The sequence below is a fragment of the Pteropus medius genome, unplaced genomic scaffold, assembly GCF_902729225.1.
Source record: "Pteropus medius unplaced genomic scaffold, Ma_sr-lr_union100, whole genome shotgun sequence".
In the NCBI taxonomy this organism is placed as follows: domain Eukaryota; kingdom Metazoa; phylum Chordata; class Mammalia; order Chiroptera; family Pteropodidae; genus Pteropus; species Pteropus medius.
Genome location: NW_024348242.1, coordinates 3772681 through 3782995, shown reverse-complemented (window position 1 = coordinate 3782995; position 10315 = coordinate 3772681). Strand labels below are relative to the sequence as shown.

At 53.5% G+C, this 10315-nt stretch overlaps 1 protein-coding gene across 1 annotated transcript in view; it reads left to right on the top strand.

Moving 5' to 3' along the window:
• The first annotated feature begins 379 nt into the window (after positions 1-379).
• The window catches only part of DNAH10 (dynein axonemal heavy chain 10), a 97865-nt gene continuing 87929 nt past the window's right edge, over positions 380-10315 (top strand). The window contains exons 1-6 of the mRNA XM_039879264.1: positions 380-1240; positions 1934-2164; positions 3446-3636; positions 4569-4767; positions 7440-7634; positions 9778-9948. Of these exons, the coding sequence (XP_039735198.1) occupies positions 1019-1240; positions 1934-2164; positions 3446-3636; positions 4569-4767; positions 7440-7634; positions 9778-9948 (1209 nt within the window). The 5' untranslated portion in view covers positions 380-1018. The remainder of the gene's footprint in view (positions 1241-1933; positions 2165-3445; positions 3637-4568; positions 4768-7439; positions 7635-9777; positions 9949-10315) is intronic.

Here is a 10315-nt window from a genome sequence, read left to right as displayed (position 1 = left end):
CAGTGGTTCCTTTTCCCGTGGTTGGGTTTCGGCCCCGTGGTTGGGAGCGTATCCGTAACGAACCTCCTAAGAAAAGGCATGTGGCAAATAATTTTATGAGACCCTCCGTGTCCAAAAATGACGTTATCCTGCCTTCGCAGTTGGTTAAGAATGAGCCAGGGTATGGAAGTCTAAGTTGAAAATAGTTTTAGCCCAGAATTTCGAATGCCCTTTTCTTCGGCGTTTCCGAGCATTCGGTATTTCTGATGAGAATTGGGATGCTCTTCCCTCTCCCTTCCCCTTTATGTAAAATTTTAGGGTCGTCCCTTTATCCCTAGTGTTTTGAAATGTGACATGGACCCCTGCGTGGTTCACTTTGCTAAGCACGCTGCATTTTCAGTCTGAAAGGTTTTCTTGGTAAATTCCTTCACTGTTTCTCTCTGTTCTTTTCCTGAAATTCCTGTTGGATGAACGCTGCTGATTCTGTCATTTATCTTTTTTCTCGTATTTTTCATCTCTTTGTCTTTGTATTCTACTTTCCTGAAGAGTCTCTCAATTTTTATCTTCCCCTCTTGGAATGTTTTATATCAACTATCACATTTTAATTTTAACATCTCTTATTCTGATTTGTACCCTTTTCACTGTATCCTTTTCTTGTTTGATGGCTGTCAGATCATCTCAAATCTCCGAGACAAGAGTTGGGACTTACTTAAAGTATTTTTTGACCTTATCTCAGTGGCCTCTGAGGTCGTCGTTTCTGATTTATCTCGGATTGTGTTTCATGATGGAGGTTTTCTCAAACGTCTGTCGAGCTCTGATTGGCCGTTCGATTTTTAAATGAACATCTTCGCTAGGTGGTACATTCAGGACGATCTTAAATAACTAAAGCATTTTGATCGAGCTTAATGCTGGAATTATCTAATTCTCTAAAATGTGTTTGCTCCATTCGAATGAGAATGACATGCAGACGATTGGGAGACGGACGTCTCAGACCTTATCACCATGGCGTATGGAGAGAAGAGCCAGCTGATTAGCTGGAATGTTATTATCTCTAACCCTTTTCTCCCACACCGGTGGTCGACGGACCATTTTTATTCTACTAGGTGAGATCAAGCTAGAAATGCCAAGTATCAGTGTAGAGGGCGAGGTGTCTTACCTCGCAGCCGACCCGGAGACCATGGACATCTTGGAGCAATGCGTGATAAACTGGTTGGATCAGATATCCGCAGCTATCGAGAGCCAGCTGAAGAAGACGCCTCAGGTAGCTCGTTCATGCTCTCGAAGGTTCGATGCAGCTCACGCTCTCCTCCCTGAGAGGGAGCCAGGAGCCTGGGCTCTGTGCAGTCGGTCTAGCCTCTTTTCTTACTGTCTTGTGACCTCCTTCAGAGATCAAAGTGAACATCCCCAAGATACCATTCCTGGGCTTTCTGCCATTAGGGCGCTGCCAGTATTATCTTGATAAAGATGATACCGTGTATCAGTCGGGATGCTCGGGCTGCCAAAAACAGGAAGCCCAGCTCAGCTGGCTTAAATAAGAAAGAGAACTGGTTGGCTCACGTAACTGAGGAGCCCAGAGGCAGGGCTGGTTTCAGGTATGGTTTGATCAAGACTCTGGCTGTGTTTCTCTGTGACTCTCAGTCCCATCCTCCTCTCTGTGAGGCCTTCTTCCTCAGGCTGGTCACCTTCACGGCAGCAACTTGTAGCAGTGTCTGGTCCCACACCCCCACACTGTCCAGAGAAAGACGAAGTGTCTTTGTGTGGCACGCCCCACCGGGGTCCTGAGGTTCACTCCAGTTAGACCGTCCTGGGTCAAGTGTCCACCCCACGAGGTCCTGGTACAGCCTGGCCCTTATCTGGGGCATTTGGGAAGAGAGGAACGGATGCTGGAGAGACAGCCACAAGTGTCCCGTCCACGAATGATGACAGTTGTTCGTGTGTTCACCTCACCCCTCAGGGTAACGGTCCTCTGGCCGAAATCGAATTCTGGCGGGAGAGAAACGCAACCCTGAGTGCACTCCACGAGCAAACGAAGCTTCCAATAGTCAGAAAAGTCTTGGATGTGATCAAGGAAGCCGATTCTATGCTTGTGGCCAACCTGCAGCCGGTCCTGACCGAGTTATTCAAGCTGCACATGGAGGCTTCAGACAACGTGCGCTTCCTCTCCACGGTGGAGCGTCACTTCAAGGTAGGCCGGGTGTGCCACGCTCGAGGCGTCGCCTCGGTTACGAGGTCTCACGCCGACCTAATTTCCTTTGATCGTTAAGAGTTTATTTGAGCCAAACTGATGACCTGTGCCAGGGATTCCTTTCCCCTTGGAATTTATCATGCACAGGTACAATATTCTAAGGCCAAGAATCATTTTTCTTGTTCCAAGAATGAGGCCAATGAAAGTGCTGTTTGTGCGGCTGAGGGGACGATATGTGTGGGGCGAGCACTGTGTAGCATAGGCCCAGGCCCCGGGGTACCCCAGATCTGCGCATGCAGCCTCTCAGCCTGTTTCCTTCTCTGGAAAATGGGGACAAGGAGAAAACTTACTCCATGGGGTTGCTGGGATTTTCAAATGTGCTTATGCGTGCAAAGGACTCAGCGCGTCAAGAGGAGACTCAGGGAAGGAACTGACATGCGTACGACAGCTGCACACATGGTACAAGTGTACACGCACATGCACGTGCACACACGCGCACACACAAGCAGCACTGTGTGAGTGGGACGACAGCTGACCACGTCCGAGGGCTGGAGGTCTGAGTGGAATCGGCCGCTGAGCGGACGTTTGTGACACCATCGTTTTCTTCCGGTCTGTTTGTCTTCCCTGCACAGCGTGGTCGTGGATGAGGCAGAGCCACGCGTCCACGGCCACGCACCGCTTCTGCAGTTTCTGCCATCCCTTCGTGCACCCAAACCTTACTTTTCCCTAAGTTGACTTTAAGTTTATTCATATGTATTTGTGTGTTCGTGTATTTGTGTGTGTGTGTGTGTAAGTTAGTCTCATCTTAAGCAATAATACCTATGCTGCCATGGGTTTGAAATACTAGTTATATACTTTTTTTTTATCATACATTACAATAAGTATATTTTTAAAAAGTTCTGCATGCTTTTAAAATCATTACACTTCGGGCCGGGGACGCACTGGCTCAGGTCACCTCTAGAGCGGCGGGCTCGATTTGTTTGGTGTTGCTCTTGCCACTAAACATAGTATACTTATATGTGCATGTGAAATGTGCACACACATACTTGATATACACTTATGCAAATTGCTTCATTTCCTTTTCCTACAGATCTCTTTTTCCATGGCAGTGTATACAGACCTATTTCAAACTTTCGCTTGTCAAACGCTTTCTCCTACCATAAGTACTTTTTTTTTTCTTTTGGAATTAGGAAGAGTGAAACTTACTCTGCCCTATTGCTTTATTAAGCTCCTTGACCCCCAAGGCCAAGGTTGCTCACCCGGCTCTCTCTCTCCGGTTAGAACATAACGCACGGGTCCAGCTTCCACGTCGTCTTGGAGACCATCCCGGCCATGATGAGCGCGCTGAGGATGGTGTGGATCATCTCCCGCCACTACAACAAGGACGAGAGGATGGTCCCGCTCATGGAGCGGGTGGCCTGGGAGATCGCCGAGAGGGTCTGCCGCGTGGTGAACCTGCGGACTCTGTTCAAGTGAGAAGTGACGGCACCGCTCGTGACCCACGGTCATAGACGGCTTTGTGGGGAACACAGCTCGCGCATTCACAATGCGCGGTCCGGGGGCTTTCGGCGTGTTCGCACAGCGGTGCGGGAATCCCCCTGATCGGTGGTGGGAACCTCGGGCCCGCTGGCCGTCGCCCCCTCCCTGCCTGCCCCCCTCATCCTGGGCTACCGTGCATCCGACCTCTGTCTCCCTGGGTTTGCCCGTTCGGATGGGATCGCACGCTGTGCGGCCCTTTGCGTCCGGCCTGTCCCTCAGCGTCGCATTCCCGAGGCTCGTCCACGTCGTAGCCCGTGTCGGCGCTTCGTTCCTGTCCATGGCCAGATGATACCCCCTTCTGTGACTATATAAGTCATTTTATTTTAGCCAGGACCTTCCCCCTTAGTTATCCTCGGAGAGGCCGAGGCACAGGGTCAGAGGGTCCCCAGCCCTGGACCCCAGACCTCTTCTAGGGATCAAATGTTGAAGGAGACACAGATCTTTCTTTTTTCCCTTTCTTAAAAAAAACTCATCTATAAAGGTGACACGGGTGCCAGAATCTCGGTATTACCGTTTCTCTCTGGTGTTGCCGCCCCCACCGTGCTGACTTCTGGCCTGGGCCCCAAGGCCACCTGCCCCGTGTCCAGCTCACGCAGACAGCTCACGGGGCGAGCCACCGCTCTGCACACTGGCTGGGCAGCTGCCGTGAAGGTCGGCCTGGGCCGCGGCTTGGGATTTGCGCTGCGCCCTTGCAAACGTGACAGAGCGGCGGCTCGCCCGGCAGGCTTTTCGGGACATGGCCCTGCAATCGTGTTTCTCCTTAATAATGCCCCCCTCGGAAACCCGCTCCCCAGGGGCCCGCGGCTCAGGCCCACCGCAGAGCTGCCTCCTAGCCTGTCCATCACCCGGCCTCTTTGCCTCACAGAGAAAACCGAGCGAGCGCACAACACAAAACCTCGGAGGCCAGGGACACCCTCTGCATGTGGAAGAAGGCCTACTTCGACACCAGGGCCAAGATAGAGGCTTCGGGGAGAGAAGCCCGGTGGGAGTTTGACCGGAAACGGCTGTTCGAGAGGACGGATTACATGGCCACCATCTGCCAGGATCTCTACGACATTCTGCAGGTACGGCGGCCGAGCGCCTGGCCTCGGGTGCTCGTGTGGTGGGTCGAGCTGGGAAGCAGCTTGGCTTGCTTTCCACACTCATATCCAGTTATCCGAGAAATTGCTTTGCCTGTGAACTCACAGCTGATGAGGTGCGCGGTCGCAGGACTTCGGGGGGCCAGTGGGAGCTCTGCCAAAGGGGAGTGGTGTGGGGAGCCTCCCGTCCGGCCCCCACTCCAGAACACGAGGCCCATCGGCCTCCCCCTCCTCCCCGCTGCCGCTCACCGAACTCCTTTTAAAGCAGCGCGTCTTCAGAAACACAGTCCTCGCTGTGCGTTCTGGTTCATGCCGTGTCCAAAAAGAAGCCATGCCAGGAGCCCCTTTAGTCTCCGGGCGAGAATTCCCAAGAATTCCAGAGAATTCCCGTGGCCCACGCGGCCTGGATTAAAGCCTTGGCCGGTGGGAGACCCGGCAGGTCGAGCCTGCGGGCAGCGGTTCTGGTGGGGGACGGCGAGTTCCTCCTGTGTGGCCCGGCCTTGGTGGCGGTCACCCAGGCCTGTGCCATTCGCTGCTGCAGCTGCAGGCAGCAGTGACAGCTCAGACCATCGAAATACGGCACAGCCAAGTACTCCACACCAAGCTGTCTTCTTCCGAGTTAAAAGGTGGAATGGAATCATTGCTCAGTTATTCTCAGCAAACGACAAGTGGAAAAACGTTCGGAGGGTACGCGGGCTGGTGTCCGAGCGCACGGGGCCCACGCCGCTCGTGCCGGTTCTCCTGCGGTGGCCCGCTCCCTGCCAGGTAGGAGCCGACAGGCAGAGAGGGGCTGGGGGGAGAAACAGCTGGGCGAGCGCGTAGAATGTTCCGGCACAGCCGGAGCACATGGGACCTTCGTGCGTTTCTTTGTCCCCTGCGACGTCCCCTTCTCCCCGCCTCCTGCTTGTGGTTTCCCTTTGACCTCTGGCAAAATCCTCCTCCTCCTCCATCCCTCCGTTAGCGTCGGAATTCCTCGGAGGCGGTCTGGGACCTTCTCTCTTCATTCACCTGAAGCCGAGTCATCCCGGCCCAGCGTTTCAACTGCGGCCCACGTGCCAGCGCCTCCCCTGTCCCTCTGACCCCCGCTCTCCTTCGAATAAATGTACAAAGGGCCGAGCGGCTGACCGGATGACTTAGCCGGGCCTGGCCTCACGAAGGTCCCTTCATTCATTCATCCCACACATTTATCGAGAACTCACAATGTGCCAGGCACTGCGCTCGCTGCCAGAGAAAGGACGAGGAGCAAGGACCGGGCCCGCTACGTCCCCGCAGGGCCAAGGGCTCCTCGTTCAGGGCAGGGAAGAAAGGCCGTTGTATGCATGAAAACATAACAAGCGTTCCTTCCTACCGTCCTGTCTCGCCTCGGCACGGCTCTCGTTTTTTTGTTGGTTAGGGAAGTAAGGACAGTAAAGACAAGTTAAATGTTTGATTTATTAGCATGAATTTACTGTTGGTCTTTGCATCGTGCAGTGTCAGGTTCAAATGCAGACACAGAGCCATGTCAGTCATGGGCACAGTCACTGCAGCGACGCAGCTCGTGCTTTGTGGCGCGCACGTGCACGTGTCTTTCATCGTCACCAGAAGAGTGCGCGTTGCTCCGGCGTCCTCTGCCTACGGCTTTCTGACGCGTGAGGAGGGACCGGGGGTAAAGGCGTGATGTGTTCTCCTGTCTCTGTGGCTCCTGTGTCGTCATCTTCAGCGTGAGCGGCTGGCCGACGCGGGGAAGTGACGGGAGTCAGGAGCTACGCGGCCTCGTGTTCCTTGGTCAGGCGTGTTTCTTAGAACTTTCTTAGAGCCTTCCTTCCGCGTTTGAGGCAAGCGTGGCCTCTCCGAGCTGCCCACGCGTCACAGATGCAACACGCCCAGCCGTCCTGGCTTTGAGTGTGCCCGAGCTCCGCACGCACTGGGGCTGCCGGGGTCCTTTGCTTGCGGGGCACCTCTCGCTGCATGTGGACGGGACGCACGGGACGGCAGGGGACACACGGGACGCCTCCTGCTCACCCCTCTGCTCACATGCGCACACCGTTGTCCCCTCGGACTTCATGTGTGAAGCCGCAAGTTCAAAGATAAGATTATTCATTTAAGACGAGAGCCTTAACCCGAGCTCAGGGCCTCGCTGGGCCCGTGAGCTTGCTCCGGTGGCATGCTGGCCCTGGCCAGCGTGTCCTGGCCTGTGGTCTCACGGGGCTTAGAGTCTCGTAGGAGAAACACAAACGCGTGGCTGCAGCTAAGTGCCATGACAGGGACTCTGCACGTGTGTGTCGGGGCCCGACCTGTTTTAAGGGCTTGGCTGTGGTGAAGTGGCATTTAATGCTGAGTGGTGCTAGCCAGGCACTTCGAACAGCAAGGGCAAAGGTCGTGGGACAGAAGGGGACGCGGAGCTGAAAGGGGGCCGAGCGGCTACGCAGGGGAGAGCAGTACGGGGACGGGGGGCGTGGGGGGAAGGGGGGCTCGCGAACCCCGTCGGCCGTGTCAGGGCGTCTGGGTCTCATCCCCCGTGCAGTGGGCAGGGCGCCGAAGGGCTCGGACCCGAGGGAGGGCGCCGGCGTGACACGGTTCTCGTCCTCAGGCGCATCTAGACGAGCAAACCCGTTCGCAGCGAGAACGCCCGCGAGGCAACCGCGGGTGACCCGCTCCCGTTTCGCTTGACTGGACAGGTGATGGAGGAGTTCTATAACATATTCGGTCCAGAGCTGAAGGCGGTGACGGGGGACCCCAAGCGCATCGACGACGTCCTGTGCAGAGTGGACAGCCTGGTCACCCCCATGGAAAACCTGACCTTCGACCCCTTCAACATCAAGTCCTCCCAGTACTGGAAATACGTGATCGATGACTTCAGGATCGAAGTTCTGGCAAGTACCACCTCCGTCAGTCTGATCTCGGACCTGGACGCCACGTTTCCCCACGTTAGGTCTGACAGGCACTTCACTTATGCTTAGCATTTATTTTTTTTAAATCACAAAAAGTTTTTTTTTGTTTGTTTTTTTTTTGGTTAAAAAAAGGAAATAGTACAGAGCAGTATAAGGTAAAGACGAACCCTCTGCAGTCTTTGTGCCCACTCCTCCTCCCCAGGAGGAATAGGTTTAAATCAAGCTAGACGCGGCCGCCTTTCTGCAGAGAAGGGCTGGGTGTCCGATCGGAGCGGACTAGGGGCGCTCGATTTAGTAAGCGGCAGGGAACCCCTGAAGGTCATTGACCAAGGGAGGGACGTGATCTGGGTTCTACCTGAGGACGGTTTCTCTGGCCACAGCCTAGGCCGATGTGGGCTGGGGAATGACAGGAGGCGGGAGGTGACATAGGACATTGTGGCCCGAGGCGTGGGGGAGGCAGAGCCTGTCAAAGAGAGGCCGAAGCTGAGACGGTGACTCAGGTGACTCACTCCGCCGAGTGTGGTAGAGTGGCCTGTCACGCCCACGTTTTCGCCCCGTTTTATAACCCAGAGCATCTTTTTGATGGGCAGCCCCAGGCAGTTCTGTAAACATTTTCATGTTGTATTTGGTTTATTCTCAGCTTCCAATTAATGTCGAGTAGTATTAATTTTTAAATTGAACTTTTCGTCAAAGCCGCTTCGCCTGTGAAAAGGCTCATAACAGTTAGAGAAAGTGACCCCGAGCCCCGTCCCTCTCCCTCCCCTTCTCGCTGTCATTCTCCATAATTTTAGATGCCGCTTTTGTCACTGACCTTCGTATCCACCGAAGAACATCCCAGCGCGGTTTATGTCCTGATCTAGCACCTTCAGCCAGCCTCAGGCTTCGCTTAACTTTGTTGCGCGTAGACGCGCCCTGGGCGGCCCGCCTCCGGCTCCGCCGTGCCGTTCCGTCCCTCGCTCACGCTTCTGTCCCACCTTTCGATTGGGCGCATGGTCGGCGTCTCTCACTGTGCCTGTGCGACTGCCGTTCGCTGCCCAGCCCGGAAGCCCGCCGTCCCCACACGTCCTGTCTGGCGCGACACCGCGTTTTCCCTGGGCCTCGGCGCCGCCCTTCACCCCCACGGGCCTGGTCACGCACCTGGGCACGATGGCTTTTTCCCCAGCGGCTCTGCCATTGCAGCTACACACCTAGCGATGGCGGCTTCCACGTGCTCAGACCGGCCTCCCGTCCCAGTGCAGGCGGCTCTCCAGGCCGGTCACCAGGCCGCCGCCCCGGGGCTTCCTGCCTTCTCGCACCCGAGTCGCACCCCGTGTTCTAGATTTCTCATCTTCCTCCTTCCCTGTTTCCGCCTTCGTTTTGCTGGAGCACGTTTTTACGTAGCTTCCTAAGAAAGCTTCCGCGGGACGTGCATCTTCTGAGTCTCGCGTGTGTGCGAATTCTGAAACGACAGGTACGGAATTCAAGATTGCAAAGAACTTTTCTTCAGAAATCTGAAGGCGGTCTTCACGGATGTCTCACTTCCGGTATTATGAGAAGTCTGATATCATTAGGATTTAATTTTTCTAGAACTAACCTTCCACGCTTTTTAAACAGTGGGGTGAGGATGGGGACATGGGGGCGGGTATATTGGCCTGGCTGTGCGGAGTAGGGAAGGGAGACACTGTTTGCCCCTCCCCTTCCTGGTGCCCCCAAATGCTCAGCCTCTCAGACGTCTCTGTGGGGAGCAGACAGGTACCCCTATTGCCACGATTAGGTTGTAACTGTCGGCCTTCTGTAAAGGCAGTTTCTCTCCTTCTAAAAATTCTTGAGCCATCTCTTCTGCTGCGTGTAGTCTCCCCCTTCTTCGTCTCTATGAGCTGATACTTGGAAAAATTCCCTTTCTGTCATTTTGAACTGGTTGAGGGGAGAGAGCAGAAAACCAAAGCAGCCAATCTGACATTTTTAAATTTAAGTTTTATTTTTTCCAACCTGCCTTTTTTTTAACCGATCACCAGCTTTTACCAAAACACGATAGAAATCCTTCTCAAGGCACTGATTTGCTTTTTGCTCATTTCTTGCCTTTTTTTTTTTTTTCAGGATGATACAGAGCTGGGGATGTTTCTTGACTTTTTTTTTTTTTTGGCAGATTATTGAGAAAGAAGCAAAAAATTTTATCGACGAATCTTTTAAGACTCTCCGGTCGGCCGAAGCAGCCTTTGACATGCTTTTAAAATTTAAGCATATTCGTTCACGGGAGGCTATTAATCGACAAATGATGATGAAATTCAATGACATTCTTGCACAGTATTGTAAAGAGGTAATTGAAAAATCTATAGCTGCTCTAGCAGTAACAATATACTTGGTAAAATGTGAACAATTGAATCACACTATTTTCTGTCTTTCCCATCTAAATTCAGGGAAATCGTCGCGTTTTCCCAAATAAATATGTCACGTAACACAGGTAACCAGAACAAAGTGGGTTTGTTTATTTATTGGAGACATTCAGTAGGAATCTATCAAGCACAGCGTTATGCACCTCACTTCGTGAGGGGCCCTGTGGGAGTTAGTAGGGTCACCGCAGTGACAGTAGCAGTCACAGCCAACCAGGTGTGAAGGTCATGTCTGTACTTTTATATTAATTCAGAAAAATGTAGCTGGTGCTTGCGTATTCCAAGTATGGCATT